Below are 17,053 nucleotides of genomic sequence, written 5' to 3' on the forward strand. Positions count from 1 at the left end.
GCGGCGGCAGCAGAGCTGTGACAGCGGCTGGTCTCTCACCACAGTGTCCAAGATCTGCACCCAGTGCGAGATGGAGCACAAGGCAGACGGCATGATGGAGCAGATGTGCTCCAGTGACTTCGGTGAGTGCTGGGGTCCCCTTCCTGCTCCCCCCCGGGCAAGGGGCAGCCCTCCCCCAGCTCTGACAGCCCAGGCGAGGGGCGGCTGAAGGGCATGGCTTTGCAGGGACAACCTCAGGGGAGACCCTGTGAGCCACGTGTGGATGGGATGGGTGCACCAAAGGAGAAGGGTGGGGGGATAGGCAGAATAGGACATTTGGGAGGGTCAGTGGGGGTCTCCACTGAACCCCTCACCAACAGCCCCTTTCCCTCCCCACACAGTAAATTCCCCACAAACCCTGCTTCTGGGTCCCACCCCAGGGCCAGGATGCACCCTGTCCTGTACAGGTGCCAAGCCCACACCCCACACCCCCCCTCCAGCAGCACCCCAGGGCAGTGTCACCCCCTCCCCAACTGTGCCCCATGGCTGCCCCACACAGTGGTGAAGATGCGCATCAAGGAGATGACAGAGGAGAACGGGGAGCGGCGGCTGGTGGCCGCCCAGAAGAAGAAGGTGCTGAAGCTGGGCCCGCTCAAGCGCAAGGACACCAAGAAGATGGTGCTGCACATGAGGAACGCGGGCGCCTGCCCCTGCCCCCAGCTCGACAGCCTCAGCGGCAGCTTCCTGGTGATGGGCCGCAAGGTGGGCGGCCGCCTGCTGCTCCTCGCCATCTACCCCTGGCAGAAGCACAACAAGGAGATGAAGTTCGCCGTCAAGTTCATGTTCTCCTACCCTTGCCCCCTCTACCACCCCCTGCTCTATGGGGCCGGGCAGCACTAGGGCTCTGCCCACCCTGCCCCAGGACTCCTGCACTGGCCTGACACTGCACCCCAGCTGTATCCCTGGTTGTACCCCAGGACCCCAGCTCTGCTGCCCTCAGCCCCTTGACTGTGCCCCAGGACCCTGCTCTGCGCTCCCAGCATTCCCAGACACATTCGCAGGAGCCTGGATCCACAGCCAGGACCCCTGCCCTGTCCCAAGAGCTCTGCTCTTCACCCCCGGGACCTCTGCTCTCCTCCAAGGATCCCTGCCCCCACCCAGGAGCTAAGGCTGCACCCAGGACCCTTGCTCTGCATGCTTGTGAGCATCCCCTTGGCTACCCCCAAGCCCTCTGCCCAGCACCCCAGGGACCTTTGCATGCACTTAGAATCCCTGCTTGGCCCTCTTGGGACCCTTTGGTTGCACCCGAGACCCCTGCCCTGTGTCCCCAGCCCTAGACCCCTCCATTCCCTGCTCCAGCCCAAAGCATCCCACACCCTCACCCCAGCCCTGGATTATCCCACCTTCGCGGGGATATACCCCAGCCAAAGAGGGTCTCTCCTGCCCCACTCAAGACCAGAGCAGCACAGCCCCTGTCTGGGTTCTCCCACCCTCCCCATCCCAGATGGCTCAGTGTCCACTTCCCAGCCCCTCCAGCCCAGCCCAGCCCTGCTGCATCCCTCACATCCCTCGCCAAGGCACAGCCCAGGCACCCTTTGCCCATCCACAGCGCAGTAAAGTACGTCACCTCAGAGAAGCCTGTGTCCAAATCCCTGTGGTTCATGGGCAACCTCCCCTTGGGGTCCAGTCAGAGACCCCAGGAAGGATGGGAGGGGGCACCCAGTCCTGCCCGCTGAGTGGGGTGACCCAAGGGAGTGGGGTCACCCTGGGCTCTGGCTCCAGCCCTGCTCCAGGCTCCGTGCCCAGAGCCGGGCAGCCTGGCCAAGATGAGGGAGGAGGTCCCCAGTGGTCACAGGAATTGCTGGAGACATAGACATCCCTGCCATGCTGGGGAGCCTGGTGAGATCAGGAGGATGGGGGGGGACACGGCAGTCCCACAGCTGGGTCTGGGGGTGTTTGCCAGACAGGTTTCTCCCTCCATCACCCCCGGGGGACGGATCTGCAGGCTGGGAGGTGGCAGTGCATGTGGGGAGCCTGAGCGTAGTGGGGGGGCCAAACCCTGGGCCGGGATCCCTTCCTCCATCCCTGGGCACCCCCCCTCTGCGCGCCTGAAAGCCCTGTCTGCGGCCCCCAGCCAACCCTGCCTGGTGCCAGACCTCCCACCCCACAGCCCCCAACCTCCTCCCAAAAGGTTCCCTGGGGACACCCACCTGCACCAGCCAGGAACCCCCCCAAGCAGCACCGGTACCAGGGGCAGCCCTGGGGCTGGACCCTCTGCTGGCAGCAGGGCACTGCCCCTCAGCAGAGGCTGCTTCTGCCCCAGGGGCAGGCGAGAGGGGCAGCCCCCCCACCGCACTCTCACTGCGGCCCTGTTTACCCAGCACATTCTTGCGCCCGCCCATCCCGAGGGGTGAGGGAGGCACGAAGGCAGCCACGGGGATATTTACCCAACACCTGGTGCCCGACGCTGCGGCTTCTCACCAGAGCTGGCCCCACCACAGGGGAGCCTCCGGGGACAAGGTGGGAATTGAGGCTGCAGGACGCCCCGCATCCCACCCCCCTCCCACCTGAGGAGGCCACCAGGCACCTGCCCCACACCAGGGTGATCCCCGCTCCCTCTGCCCCCCCTTGGGCATGGCCTCGACCCCACTGGCTGCTCCCCAACCTCCCAGAGGGGCACCCCATTCCAGCCAGGGGAATGTGCCCCTGCCCCACAGGCAGCCAGGGCCAGGGGGCAGCCAGCCCCCGCCACGGCCTCTCGCTGGAGGCAGGCAGTCACCGCCCCCACCCTGGACAATGTGGAAAAAAAAAAACAAACTAGGGGAAAAATATCAAATATTGTTAGAAGGAATGTTGAGAGCGAGGCTGCTGAGTGCGCTGCCACAGGAGTAAACATCATCAATTATGTCATTTTACTGCAAAACTTAAAGTCCGCAAATAAACCCCCATCTCCCTCAGCCCAAGTTTATCTGTAGCCTCTGTGTTTTGCGTCATTAGCATCTTTCCAGGGAGCGCTCAGACACACACGGCCATCACACTCCCTGGTTTCTCTGGAAAAACAAGTGATTCCTCTTCTGCCTCCCACCGCCACTCGTCTGAGCTCCACAGCTCAGCCCCCTCCCCAGCCCCCGCACACCAGGGGTCACCCCATTGCAGATAAACCCTCACCCACCACCCCACGGCTCTTGGGGTGCTACGCAGCCCCCTCCCCAGCGTTACAGCTGCTCCACTGCCCACAGTACCCGCTGAGCCCCCTGTGTGCCAGCCCCTCCACACACCCCCTGGTCCTGGAGCAACAACAGACACCCCCATCATCACTGTCCAGTCCAGCTTCTCCCCCAAATTTCCGCAGGGCCCAGCTTGAGAAAGGGGTTTTTGAGCCCACAGCTGAGAGGAGGGCTCAGGCTGCCCCACAGGAGCTCCCACGCTGGTGGGGTGTACAGTCAGCATCAGACCTGTGCCCCCCAGTGCCCTCCCAAGCTGGTGGGTGCCATGGTCCAAGTGGGCACTGGGCAACTACAGCCCAAGAGCACCGGCCCCCCCCGGGCGGGGGGAGCTGCAGCTGGATGGCAGGGACGCGGGGATATACCCCAGCCAAAGAGGGTCTCTCCTGCCCCACTCAAGACCAGAGCAGCACAGCCCCTGTCTGGGTTCTCCCACCCTCCCCATCCCAGATGGCTCAGTGTCCACTTCCCAGCCCCTCCAGCCCAGCCCAGCCCAGCCCTGCTGCATCCCTCACATCCCTCGCCAAGGCACAGCCCAGGCACCCTTTGCCCATCCACAGCGCAGTAAAGTACGTCACCTCAGAGAAGCCTGTGTCTAGATCCCTGTGGTTCATGGGCAACCTCCCCTTGGGGTCCAGTCAGAGACCCCAGGAAGGATGGGAGGGAACACCCAGTCCAAGTGGGGTGACCCAAGGGAGTGGGGTCACCCTGGGCTCTGGCTCCAGCCCTGCTCCAGGCTCCGTGCCCAGAGCCGGGCAGCCTGGCCAAGATGAGGGAGGAGGTCCCCAGTGGTGACAGGCATTGCTGGAGACACAGACATCCCTGCCATGCTGGGGAGCCTGGCGAGGTCAGGAGGATGGGGGGGGACACGGGAGTCCCACAGCTGGGTCTGGGGGTGTTTGCCAGACAGGTTTCTCCCTCCATCACCCCCGGGGGACGGATCTGCAGGCTGGGAGGTGGCAGTGCATGTGGGGAGCCTGAGCGTAGTGGGGGGGCCAAACCCTGGGCCGGGATCCCTTCCTCCACAGGAATTGCTGGAGACATAGACATCCCTGCCATGCTGGGGAGCCTGGTGAGATCAGGAGGATGGGGGGGGACACGGCAGTCCCACAGCTGGGTCTGGGGGTGTTTGCCAGACAGGTTTCTCCCTCCATCACCCCCGGGGGACGGATCTGCAGGCTGGGAGGTGGCAGTGCATGTGGGGAGCCTGAGCGTAGTGGGGGGGCCAAACCCTGGGCCGGGATCCCTTCCTCCATCCCTGGGCACCCCCCCTCTGCGCGCCTGAAAGCCCTGTCTGCGGCCCCCAGCCAACCCTGCCTGGTGCCAGACCTCCCACCCCACAGCCCCCAACCTCCTCCCAAAAGGTTCCCTGGGGACACCCACCTGCACCAGCCAGGAACCCCCCCAAGCAGCACCGGTACCAGGGGCAGCCCTGGGGCTGGACCCTCTGCTGGCAGCAGGGCACTGCCCCTCAGCAGAGGCTGCTTCTGCCCCAGGGGCAGGGCCAGGGAGCAGCTGCAGGGACGGGGGCACAGCTGTGGGTCACGCTCCACCGCAGGGACCCAGCTGTGCAGCAGATGCTGCAGGGCAAGGGCTGCTCTGCCCCAGCCGAGCGCTGGCAGGAGCAGCGGTGAGCAGAGGTGTCCTCTGGCAGGGTGACACCACACCAGGAAACAAGCAGCCCAGGCTGCCATCCAGCAAGGGCAGGGCACCCGCTGTCCCGGCGTCAGGCGGTGCAGGCCCCAGGAGCTGGCTGGGACTCTCTCAGTCATTTGGTGAGCACCTGGTTGCACAGAGCACACACGAACACCGTCTCCCTCTGAGCCTCCGGGGCTGGAAAGGAAAGCAGGTGTCAGAGATGCTCCCCTTCCCCACCACACCGTTCACCCACGGGATAGGGACCCCAGCCACGGAGCTGCGAACCCCTCACTGCTCTGATCCCAGCCAGGCAGCGCGGGGCAGGTCCTGCCAACCCTCTCCACCAGCACCAGGGCAAATCCCCACAGCAGATGGCACAGGTGGGAGTGAGACCCCCCTCCTCCTCCACCTTCACACTCACCCGTGGCTCCCATCACAGCCTTGGGGACCTTGAAGGAGCAACACCTGGAGCAGAAGCTGTTCCCACAATTACTGCAGCTCCGCTGTGAAGAGAGAGAGAGAGAGGGAAGTGAGACACTGCTCTGTGCACACTCCAGCCCTCCCCAGCAAACTTCAGTGCCAGAACACCCCACAGTGGTCCCTGCTGATGGGGAGTGAGTGCGGGCCCTAAGCCCCCCCAGCAGTAGCAGATGGGCCACCTGCCCCCAGCACCTGGACACATCACCCAGGCCCAGTGCTGGATCTGCAGACTCTAACATCACGGGCAGCCCGTGCCCAGCCTAGGAAAGCACCAGGAGCACAAGCTCCAGGAGGTCTAAGGACACTATCACTTCCTGTGCTGTAACTCTGGAGGGAAGTAAGGTCCAGAGATATCAGGCTAACCCAGAAGGAAGGGGAGGAGGCCACAAGTCTGGAGAACAAGAGGCAGCAGGAAGAGAGTCTGGAGGGAGCAAGACAGACATCCTTTGCAGAACTACCCAGGGGACAGAGTGCCAGGCATCACCCACAGGGGCTCAGACAGGACAACAGGGGTGGCCTTTGCTCCCCTAGTTCCCCAAACAGACCCACGCTCTGCTTCACCAGAAAGGACAGACATCCTTTGCAGAACTACCCAGGGGACAGAGTGCCAGGCATCACCCACAGGGGCTCAGACAGGACAACAGGGGTGGCCTTTGCTCCCCTAGTTCCCCAAACAGACCCACGCTCTGCTTCACCAGAAAGCTCTCAGGCCATGAGAAATGGGCTAAACTGGGACACTGCACACCAACACACAGGGGTCTGCCCTCAGGCAGCTTCCGAAAGAGCAAAAGGCACAAAGGCTTCACAGCACGAGGGATCCCTGGCACCATGAGGCACGCAACACCCAGCACGTAGCTGAGGTCACCTGCTGCTGGGCTGTGACCAAGACCAGCCACTCGAGCTGCCAGAGAATGCCAGAGAGAGCCAGACACACAACACCTCTGCCCCAGGTGCAAGCAGCGAGCTGGGGCTGAAGCTGAAGACTCACCCTCTTCTTGAGCACAGAGAAGGTGGCTGCGCAGCCCGTGCAGCTCCCTGCAAGAAAGAGAGCAGGAGTCAGACAGGGCTCTGCTGCCTGGGACTGAGGGAGGCACAGCAGCACCCATGCCCCTTGCAAAGGCTCAGCCTGGAGACCACGACACTGCACCCTCCCATCCCTGCCCTTCCCAGGAAAGCTGGGAACATCCTTCCCATGGAGGAGAGAGGTCGTTGGAGGTGGCAGCACAGCCCTAGCAGGCACCACACCACTCTGTCTGCTCCCAGTTCAGTGGTCCCCACTGGGAGCAGCACAAACCCAGCTCTGCTGGGCTCCCCCAGGCAGCACCCACTCCAGCCTTACCAAAGTTGTTGCTGGGGTAGCGCTTGCGCAGGCGCTCCGTCAGGCGCGACACCTTGCTGCGGATGACCTCATTTTTGCTCATAAAACCATTGTCCGGGAGGCTGAGGTCAAAATCTGCTGAACACTGAGAGCTTTCGTCATCCTCCTGCAGAGAACAGAGCCAGCTGAAGGCAGAGGGGGGGCTGGGAGCGTGGTCAGGGGCTGCAGGGCAGCTCGCCCCAGAGATGGGCACCCAACAAGCAGGATGCTCCACCTGGCATCACCACGAGCCACCAGCAAACCAAGCAAAGGCTGCCAGCTCCAGCTGGGAGGAGATGCCCCTCATGCACACCTTGCCATGGTAGTACTCACCATGACCAGCAGCTGGTTCTCCTTCTCCAGCAGCATGGGACAGAGAGGAGAGGCAGTGCAGATGAAGTCAGAGGCAACCAGCCCCACACTCACCCTCCCCGAGAGCCCAGCTTGCCCGTCAAGGCCCTCTCCCCTTCCTACCACGGCTGCCCTGTGGGCACAGCCCACCCCCACCAGCCTCAAACCTCAATAGCATCTTTGAACTCCTCGTCAGGCTCTGCCTCCTCCGCCTCCTCCACGCTGCCAGGGGTAAGGTCCTGCAAGAGATGCACAGAGCTAGTCCTGCTGTACCCCCACCCTCGCCCAAGGTGGGGGCCACACTTCTGTGGCAGGTTCCACGACAAAGGACCAGCCCTCCAGCAGCTTCTTGAGAAGACAGGAGTCACAGAAGGTGAGGGAAGCCCCCACCTCCCCAGGCTGAGCCCATACACATCACAAAAGGACTGAGCCAAGCCTGCAGTGTGGCAGGACAGCCCCCCAATAATTCAGGAGGGGCTCCCAGCAAAGCTGGCAGCTGGAAGGAGCTTAGGGGCAGAGCTGGAAGGAGGTAGAGGGACATAGGGGCAGGGCTGGGAGCTGAATCTGCCCATCTCACCTCTGTGCTGGTGGGCGTGGGGGTCCGATCCAGGGGGGCAGCAGCTGGCAGGGGTTCAGCAGGCTCTGGAGGGCTCTCAAGGGGTTTGGTGCCCACACACTGCTCAACCGAGGCCTTGAGCTCCTTTATCACTGGTAAGAGGGGAAGGCAGCTAGAGGAGGGTGGCACTTCCCTTCTCCCAGCCCCCACCACACAGAAGCCACGGCAAGAACCTGTCTCCAGTGCTCGAGGTGGAACATTGGCACACACAGCCTCCACCCATCAGGTGCCCTGAGCCCTCCCCTGCTCACACTTCAAAGTTAGGGCAGCAAGGAACTACCCCACCACCTGCCCCAGCTCGGGATAAGGAACAGCAGGGGCCTCAGCCATGGCTCAGCCACACAGGTCTCCTCCAACTCTCCTCCAGCAGGTGTGACAGACCAGAGGGTGTCTCCAGCTCTTCCCCTCCCCTCTGACAGCACGTTTTCAAGCCTGTGTCATACACTGCCACAGGCAACAGGAGTGCTTCAGGTCCTGCAGAGCAGGGTCAGGGAGCGGGAAGGGTGGTGACACTCACGCACAGGCTGCATCACCAGGTCCCAGTTTGCCACAGGACAGAGGAGAGTGGGAAATAGCACCCAGGGCAGGACACACACATCAGGAGAGAGCTTCACCTCTCACATCCGAGCCCCAGCACCCAACCTGGGCTGCTGAATGCCATCCCCAGGACATCACTGGGGGGTCAGGTCCCACAGCAGAGCCTGACACAGGACACTGGGCTCACCTAAGGGCGCTGGGAGAGGTCCAGGGCAGGATCCCTGGCTTCAGTGGATCCTTTCCCCAACCCACCCCACACAAGCCACTTCCAGGAGGCCTCTTACCTTGGTAGAACTGGGTGTTGCCCAGGAACAGGGTGCTGTTGAGGATGGCCAAGACCCAGCAGAGGGGCAGCAGGTAAAGGATGCAGACAGAGCCCAGCAGCGCCCCATAAAACCTGGGAAGGAGCAGCAGGACACAGCAATCAAGAAAAAGCAACTCATGCCACAAGCACAAGCCCCAATCCTTCACCTGGTCTTCTGCCTGCTCCCTCCGAGCACCAAACACACCACACACAGCTCCACAGGCCAGGCCCCTCTCCCTGCCAAGCCAACTGCAGGATCCCTGACCCCATGCTACTCACTGGGAAGAGACTGTGGGGTTCTCCCAGTACAGCACTCGGTACACTGCTTCACAGCTGCAGCACATCCCGCTCAGGAATTCCTCCAGCTGGATAAGGCTGCGAACGAGACCTCAGTGTCACAAAAAAGGCCCCACAAACACACACCCTGGCTGCCCCACACTCACATGCTTTACAGGGACCAGGCTGGCACAAACCCAGGCCTTCCAAAGCCACAGAGAAGCCTTTCCAGCCGCAGAGGCCCCAGGAACCCCCCAGGCAGGCGGGCTCTGCAGAGACTCACAAGCTCTTGACCTGGGTGATGGCCTCCTGCCGCGAGAGCTGCACCTTCCGCAGGTCCTCTCTCCGGACGCTGTGGTACCTCCTGCGCACCAGCTCCAGCTCCGAGGGCCGGGCACGGCAGGTCTCCTGCAGGTAGCCCAGCAGGGCTGGCACCACCACCAACAGGGCAAGCACCGAGTACCAGGCAGCTGGAAGGAGAGGGGCGGAGGGGAGAGCGTCAGCCCCGGGGGTCAGGGGAGGGAGGGAGGAGACCGACCCCGTCCCCACCACACGCACCTTGGCCGAGGGTGAGCAGGAGGAAGTTGAGGCCGAGGCAGACGAGGAGGGAGCACACGGGCCGCTGCCACCTGCGGAGGGGGAGAAGGAGAGAGAGGGACGTGATGCCCCGGGGACGCTCCCGGTCCCGATGGTCCCCTGCAGGGTCCCGGTCCCCCGCCCGCACCTACCGGAGGAGGGAGCGGACGCCCTCGGCGGCGTCCCGCAGGGGCTCCAGGTAGAGCTCCAGCCGACGGTAGCTCCGCACCAGCTCCAGCAGGTCGAAAGCGGCGGCGGCCTTGGGAGGCGACGGCTCCGGCGGGGCCTCACCGCCTCCCGCCGCCCCCTCGGGGCCGCCCGCCGCCCCGTCCCGCTCCACCGCCTGCATGACGGGCCGAGCCGGGCCCCGGGCGAGCGGAGCGGGGCCGAACCGGGGGAGACGGGGGGAGGGGAGCGAAACCGGGCCGGGCCGGACCCGCTGCCGCCGCCGAGCTCGGCCCTACACTGCACCCCACTTCCGGGAAGCAGCCAGGTGCGCCGTGACCTCAGCCGCGGCGCTGGCACCGTAGCCAATCAGAACCGCCGGGCTGGGAAGAATAGGCAGAAGCCCCGCCCCCAGAGGGCCCCCGCCCCGGAAGCGGCAGCTGTTCGGCTCCGCCCCGCCCGGCCCCGGGGGAGGGGGGGGCGGTCCATGGGCGGCGGGACCGGGCGGGGACGGGCCTTGGGCCCGTGGGTGCGCCGGGAGAGCTGCCGCCCGCCTGGGCCCGGGCTCGGGCCGGCCGAGGGTGTAGGGCCCGGTGGGCCCGGTCTGGATTCAGGGCTCGGCCCGGGCCTGCGGAACTGCCGCCCCGGGGCTCCGCAGGGCAGAGTTTGGCCTGTTCGGGAGCGTGGGGGAGAGTGTCCCGGGGGAGACGGTGCTGAGGGGCATCGGTGCCCGGGAAGGCTGGGCATACTTCAAGGAGGAACTCCTTTTTGAGGAACTCTCAAAATTGCAGAAGGCCATCCCCAGGTCACAGAATCACAGGATGACATGGGGTTGGAAGGGACCTCTGGAGATCATCTCCTCCAACCCCCTGCCAGAGCAGGGCCACCCACAGCAGGTCCCACAGGAACGTCTCCAGGCGGGGTTTGAATGAGAAGGAGACTCCACCACCTCTCTGGGCAGCCTCTGCCAGGGCTCTGCCACCCTCACAGGAAAGAAGCTCCTCCTCTTGTTGAGATGGGACTTCTTACGTTCAAGGTTGTGCCCGTTCCCTCTTGCCCTGTCCCTGGGCCCCACTGAAAAAAAGCCTGGCCCCATCCTCCTGACACCCACCCTTGAAGTATTTATAGGCGTTGATCAGATCCCCCCTCAGCCTTCTCTTCTCCAGACTAAAAAGCCCCAAGTCCCTCAGCCTTTCCTCATCACAGAGATGCTCCAGGCCCCTCATCCTCTCTGTAGCCTCTGCTGTCCCCTCTCCAGCAGTTCCCTGTCCTTCTGGAACTGGGGAGCCCAGAACCGGTCCCAGTGCTCCAGCTGGGGCCTCCCCAGGGCAGAGCAGAGGGGCAGGATGACCTCCCTCCACCTGCTGACCATAGTCTTCTTGACGCCCCCCAGGATGCCATGGACCTTCTTGGCCACCAGGGCCCATTGCTGGCTCATGGGCATCCTGTTGTCCACCAGGACTCCCGGGTCTTTCTCCTCAGAGCTGCTCTCCAGCAGGTCCCCCCCAACCTGTGCTGGTGCATGGGGTTATTCCTCCCCAGGTGCAGCACCCTGCACTTGCCCTTGTTGAATTTCACCAGGTTCCTCTCTGCCCAACTCTCCAGCCTGTCCAGGTCTCACTGGATGGCAGCACAGCCTTCTGGTGTGTCAGCCCCCCCTCCCAATTTTGTGTCACCAGCAAACTGGCTGAGGATACATTCCATCTCTCCATCCAGGCCATTGATGAATACATTGAAGAGGACTGGACCCAGTACTGACCCCTGGGGAACACCCTTTGTTACAGACTTCCAGCTGTATTTGTGCCCCTAATCACGACCCTCTGAGCTCTGTCTTTCAACCAGTTTTCAATCCACCTCACAGGTCCCATAAAACAAGCCAACGGGGAAGAAGACCGACCTGGCTAAATAGAGAGCTTTGGCTGGACCTTGGGGGGAAAAGGAAAGTCTACGATCTCTGGAAAAGGGGGTGGGTTACTTATGAGCAGTATCAAGGTGTAGTGAAGATATGCAGGGGAAAAATTACAACAGCAAAAGCCCAAGCAGAACTTAACTTGGCTACCACAGTTAAAGATAACAAGAAGATTTTTTTTCAGCATATCAACAAAAAAAGGCGGGCTAGGGAAATGTAGGCCCACTGGTGGGTGAGGTGTGTGCCTTGGTGGTGGAAGACACAGAGAAGGCAGAGTTGCTGAATGCCTTTTTTGCTTTGGTCTTCACTGCCAAAGCTGCCCCTCAGGAATCCCAGACCCTGGAGACCTCTGGAGAGAGGAAGACTTTCCGTCTGTTGAGGGAAAACCAAACTAGACATCCATAAGTCTATGGGCCCTAATGGGGTGCACCCACGAGTGCTGAAAGAACTGGCAGACGTTATCGTTGAGCCACTCTCCATCATTTATGAGAGGTCTTGGAGAACAGGAGAAGTGCCTGAGGACTGGAGGAAGGCAAATATCACACCAGACTACAAAAAGGGCAAGAAAGAGGACCCAGGGAACTACAGGCCAATTAGTCTCACCTCTGTCCCTGAGAGATTAATGGAGCGACTCGTTCTCGATGCCATCTCCAAACACATTGAAGAACAAGAAGTTATTGGAAGTGGTCAACACGGATTTACCAAGGCTAAATCATGTTTCACCAATCTGATAGTCTTGTATGACGTCATAACTGGACGGCTGGATGAGGGGAGAGCAGCAGATGTCATCTTCCTTGACTTCAGCAAGGCTTTTGACACTGTCTCCCATAACATCTCATTAGAAAATTAAGTATGGGCTAGCTGAGGGGGCAGTGAGGTGGACTGAGTCCTGGCTGTGTGACAAAACTCAGAGGGTTATAAATTACGGAGCAGGGTCAAGTTGGAGGCCTGTAACCAGTGGAGTCCCCCAGGGGTCAATACTTGGGCCCAGTCCTGTTCAACATATTCATAAATGACCTGGATGAGGGGACAGAGTGTATCCTCAGCAAGTTCACTGATGATACCAAACTGGGAGGACTGGCCGACACTCCAGAGGGCTGTGCCACCATCCAGCGTGACCTGGACAGGCTGGAGAGCTGGGCAGAGAAGAACCTCATGAGGTTCAACAAGGGCAAGCGTAGGGTCCTGCACCTGGGGAGGAAGAACCCCAAGCACCAATAGAGGTTAAGGGTGGACCTGCTGGAAAGCACTTCTGAGGAGAAGGATCTGGGGGTCCTGGTGGACAGTAAACTCTCCAGGAGCCAGCAATGGGCCCTTGTGGCCAAGAAGCCAATGGGATCCTGGGCTGTGTAGGGCTGAGTGTGTCCAGGAGGTGGAGGGAGGTCATTCTCCCCCTCTGCTCTGCACTGGGGAGGCCACAACTGGAATCCTGCCTCCAGTGCTGGGCTCCCCAGTTCAAGAGAGACAGGGAACTGCTGGAGAGAGTCCAGCGTGGGGCAACAGAGAGGATGGAGGGGTTGGAGCATCTCCCTGATGAGGAAAGGCTGAGAGAGCTGGGGCTCTTGAGCCTGGAGAAGAGAAGGCTGAGGGGAGACCTTCTTCATGCTGACAAGTCTCTAAAGGGGGGGTTGAAGGAGGATGGAGCCGGACTCTTTCCAGTGGTTCCCAGGGACAGGACGAGGGGCAACGGGCACAAGCTGGACCATGGGAAGTTCCACTCCAATGGGAGGAAGAACTTGTTTGGGGTGAGGGTGGCAGAGCCCTGGCAGAGGCTGCCCAGGGAGGCTGTGGAGTCCCCTTCTCTGGAGATCTTCAAGCCCCGCCTGGATGCTCCTGAGTGATGTGCTCTGGGCAGCCCTGCTTTGGCCAGGGGGTTGGACTGGAGCGTCTCTAGAGGTCCCTTCCAACTCCGACAATTCCGTGATTCCATGAGGCTGATCTGGCTTCTGGGCTGGTCCAGGGCTCGTTCCCAGTCTGGGTTGGCTCCTGACCCAGGTCTGATTCTGATCCAGGACTCGGTCCCAGTCCAGGTCTCAGCAGGGCCTGCTCCCAGCCGTACCAGGGCACTGTGGGTTTGTCCCCGTGGGCTCCATTGCTGGGACACCTCTCCACGAGGAGACACCAGGTTCCAGCCCTGCACCGGGGGTCCCTGGGAGGGAGCAGGGGGTTCCTCCCAGGGCTGTGAGAGCAGCTGGCAGCTCATCTGCTGCCACTCCGTGCCCCAGGAACAGCCCAGCCCAGTAGCCTGTGGCCCCACTCCCACCACCCCGGGCACCACAGGCTGTCCCATCAGGTCCCTGGGGTACGGCAGGGCTGCTGCCTCCCTGGGGTGCTCTGGGGACCCCGGACTGTGTCCGATGCCAAAAGCCAAGGGGTGCCATTCCATAATGCTCCATGCAACCTTGTTAATCCTATTCTGTCTTTCCGGCTACGAGGGCAGTGTGAGGCTCAACACCGCTGCTGACCACAGAGCATCTGGCAAGCAGGGCACATGCCCCATGGGCAGAGGGCTGGGGGTCCCAGTGTCACCCCAGCTGTGGGGTAGAGCCGATCCTTGTCTGGAGAGTGTGTCCCAGGGCCAGAGCCAGCCCTGGGAGATGCCGGCTGCCCCCAGCCTGCCCCCGGCTCTCCAGGGACCCGGCAGCATGGGCACAACTGCCCAGCAGGACCCCAGGACAGAGAGCCCTTTCAGCCCCGCGGTGATGAAGCTCGTAGGAATGCAGCTCCATCCTGTCCTCATCCTGTCCCTGCAGCCACAGAGCCTCGGGGACTCGTCCTCCCTCTGCACCGCCGGGCTGCGGGAGGTGGTCCCATGCGAGCACCCGGCTGTGCCCTGTCCCTGGAGGGGGCAGCGGGGCTGGGAACAGCCCCTGTCCCCGAGGGCAGGGATTTAAGCCTCTTTACAGGGAGGGATGGCTCAGTGTCTGTGACCCCAGAGCACACCAGGACACTGTGACCACGGATGGAAGCTCCAGGCAGGGAGGCCCCAGGGCACAGGGTGTCGGAGCGGGGTGTGACCTCAGCTCAGAGCCCGTCCCCAGCGGGTCCCAGCCCCTGCACAAAGCCCCGGACACCCAGTGAGCGCCAACGTTGCTTTATTTGGAAGGTGAATCCATAGGCACCGAAGAGGGGGCTGGAAGGGGACAGAACCGGCGTGACAGGCAGGGCTGCGGGAAGCCAGGGAAAGGCACTTGTGGTGGCAGGAGCCCCGCTGAGCGTCTGGGGCAGCCTGGGCAGAGGGCTGCGCTGGAGCAGGCAGGGGCAGGCAGGGTCAGGGACCAGCCCTGACGGGGGACAGGGACAGCACCTCCCCAGGGAAGGGGTAGATGGCCCGGGAGCTGGCAGGGCCCCCAAGCACGAGCGGGGACTGGCTGAGACAGCACCTCGTGGTGGAACTGGTGACTCGGCGCCAACCGCAGACCCTTCTGGGCCCCAGGGGATTCACAGCTGCTGCTCTCCAGCGTAAAAAAAGGCACCAGGGAACCCCAGGTGACAGCCACAGCCCATGGCCAGCTCCTGGAGACACCCGTCCCACTGATCTGGGCCAACACAGGCTGAGGGCAGACCCTCCCTCACACTCAATGTGATGGAGAGGTCCTGCCCCGAGGCAGGGCGAGGAGGGCTGGTGGCAGGGCAGCGCTGGTGTGGTGCTTCTCCAAAAATTCCCAGTGTCTGGCTGCCCGTTACTCCAGTTGTCTCCGCATGGCGTCCTCAGGGCTTGGCACCTGGCGGGCTGTGGATCCAGGGCCAGGCTGGCTCCTCCGCCAGCATCCTCTTCTCCTGTTCCCCGAGACGGGCAGTGTCCCTGTCCCCAGCTCCCCCAGGGCCACCGTGCCAGTGGAAGCCCAGCACCGCCACGCTGTCACGCTCACCCTTCCCCTCAGCCTCACCGTGGTCTCAGGACAGTGAAGGGCCCCAAGATGCAGCTGGAAAAATCCCGAGACAAGAGTTTTCCGGGATGATAAACCAAGCCCCGCGGAGCCAGGCAGGGCTGTGTGGGCCAGGCCCCGGTGCCGCTGGCAGGGCCGTGCCCGTCTCTGCTGGAGCAGCCAGGCCCCGGGGCAGGCTCGGTGGCTCAGAGCCACAAACCTCACTGCCGGGGGGCACAGGGAGAGAACGACCCAGTGCCCAGCTCCCTTCAACCCCAGGGGTGCCCAGCTCCCTGCTGGGGCAGCACGACAGGAGTTTACCCCCAGCCCAGGGGCACAGGGCCAGGCTGTGGCCCCCCTCTCCGTTCCCCTCGCCCCACTGCCCTGTGTAGGCTCAGCCCCCAAGCAGGACAGGGTGTGCGGGGGGGTCAGAGTGATGCCGTGCCCAGCCCTTGGTGCAGGACTGGGGTGTCTCCACACCCCCAGAGCGCGGGGCAGGGAGGTGCTGAGCCCCGCGGGCTCTGGCAAGACAGCGGACATGTTCAGGCCAGACAGAAGGAGGGGCCTGGGCTGGGGAAGCCGAGATCAGAGCCTCCATTAGGGAATTGCGGAGGCGCCACAAAGTTGGGAACGGCAGGAGGGGGCTGCCAGCGGGTCAGGGTGGGGGAGTTACACCCACCTAACCCCACTATGCACCACCTCCCCCAGCTCAGCTCCCCCAGGCCAGTCCCCCTCCGCCCCAGGGCCAGGTCAGCACCCACCTGAGCACACAGCATCTGCCAAGCCGGGGGCAGGAGAAGTTGGGCAGGGGACCTGGGGGGGCTTCCAGAGATTGGTGTCCCTCTTAGGGGGTCCTTCCATTTGCAACGGTCTACATCTGTCCGGGGGTGGGAGAGAGGCCTGTGCAGCAGCTGGGTGTCCATGCTGTCTCAGTGGGATGCAGGGGATGCAGAAGGCTTCTGTCTGTCCATCCGTCTGTGCAGGAGTCTCCGGAGGAAGCGTGGTGCAGTCAGCCAGGAGGAGATAAGGGCGGCAGGGTCACTTCGTCCCCCCCGAGGCGGGGGGTTGCTGCGCTCCATCCGCGGGTGAGGAGAAGGGGAGCCGAGCGCCGCGGAGGGTCTCAAACGATGTCACGCTGGTCCCGGCAGCGCCGTAAGAGGCAATAGAGCCCGGAGAAGAGGTACAGGCAGGCGGCCATGCCCCCGCAGACGGAGGCACTCAGGTAGGCACCGTAGAGGCAGTGCTGGCTGTAGCCCGGCAGGTTGCAATAGCTTTTCCTCCCGGCTTTGTAGCCCATGATGCCGGTGGCGGCCGCGTAGAGCCCTACGCCCAGGGCCAGGTCGTGCAGCAGGTTGGTGAGGAGCCAACGGGAACCCAGCCAGGGGACCAGCTCCCAGCGCCCCAAAAGGCTGAGCCCGAAGAGAGCCAGGGTGAGGAGCCAGACCAGGACGGCGGCGAAGAGGGCGAAGTGAGCCGCCCCCTCGTACTTGTGAGCCGCCACCGTCACCCAAAAAGCAGCCCCCAGCCCCAGCTGCCCCAGCCGTAGCAACCCCAGCGGGCTCCGTAGGTAGGCACGGTGAAGGCTGAGCGAACCCCGGGCCGGCGGCCCCGGTGGCGGAGCTACCGGGGGAACCGTGCGGGCCATGGCGAAGGGGGGCCCCTGTTTTTTGGTGTGTTTTTTTGGGATGGGGCGGGGACTCAGGGCCCCGGGTAAACGACTTCCTCCCGCCTCTCGGTGCCAAACATCTGGTGCGTTAACGGTCCTCCCCGCT

General features: G+C 63.0%; 3 protein-coding genes across 4 annotated transcripts; 1 reads left to right on the forward strand and 2 right to left on the reverse strand.

Annotated features, from left to right (window-relative positions):
• Positions 1-59: 59 nt before the first annotated feature.
• LOC106897639 (secreted frizzled-related protein 5-like) lies at positions 60-1,893 on the forward strand. The gene is made up of 2 exons (XM_014958406.1): positions 60-122; positions 539-1,893. Exons 1-2 carry the CDS (start codon positions 71-73, stop codon positions 877-879), a joined length of 393 nt encoding a protein of 130 aa, XP_014813892.1. The 5' UTR covers positions 60-70; the 3' UTR covers positions 880-1,893.
• A 2,820-nt stretch (positions 1,894-4,713) lies between these two features.
• LOC106897490 (protrudin) lies at positions 4,714-9,800 on the reverse strand. 2 transcript variants are annotated; one of them, XM_014958151.1, is made up of 12 exons: positions 9,491-9,800; positions 9,321-9,391; positions 9,046-9,232; positions 8,766-8,861; positions 8,467-8,579; positions 7,607-7,737; positions 7,197-7,268; positions 7,012-7,032; positions 6,661-6,805; positions 6,310-6,356; positions 5,263-5,344; positions 4,714-5,036 (listed from the first exon to the last, which is right to left on the reverse strand). In XM_014958151.1, the coding sequence occupies exons 1-12, from the start codon at positions 9,685-9,687 to the stop codon at positions 4,972-4,974; spliced, it is 1,227 nt and encodes a 408-aa protein (XP_014813637.1). In that variant the 5' UTR covers positions 9,688-9,800; the 3' UTR covers positions 4,714-4,971. The 2 variants fall into 2 exon arrangements, with proteins under 2 accessions (XP_014813637.1, XP_014813648.1); XM_014958162.1 differs by lacking the exon at positions 7,012-7,032 and having other exon boundaries at positions 9,491-9,799.
• Positions 9,801-14,497: 4,697 nt separating this feature from the next.
• On the reverse strand, positions 14,498-17,036 carry MARVELD1 (MARVEL domain containing 1). The gene is made up of 2 exons (XM_014958097.1): positions 16,043-17,036; positions 14,498-15,338 (listed from the first exon to the last, which is right to left on the reverse strand). The coding sequence occupies exon 1, from the start codon at positions 16,924-16,926 to the stop codon at positions 16,402-16,404; it is 525 nt and encodes a 174-aa protein (XP_014813583.1). The 5' UTR covers positions 16,927-17,036; the 3' UTR covers positions 14,498-15,338; positions 16,043-16,401.
• Between the last annotated feature and the right edge of the window lie 17 nt (positions 17,037-17,053).

Source organism: Calidris pugnax, unplaced genomic scaffold, assembly GCF_001431845.1.
Source record: "Calidris pugnax isolate Ruff unplaced genomic scaffold, ASM143184v1 scaffold4, whole genome shotgun sequence".
Classification (NCBI taxonomy): domain Eukaryota; kingdom Metazoa; phylum Chordata; class Aves; order Charadriiformes; family Scolopacidae; genus Calidris; species Calidris pugnax.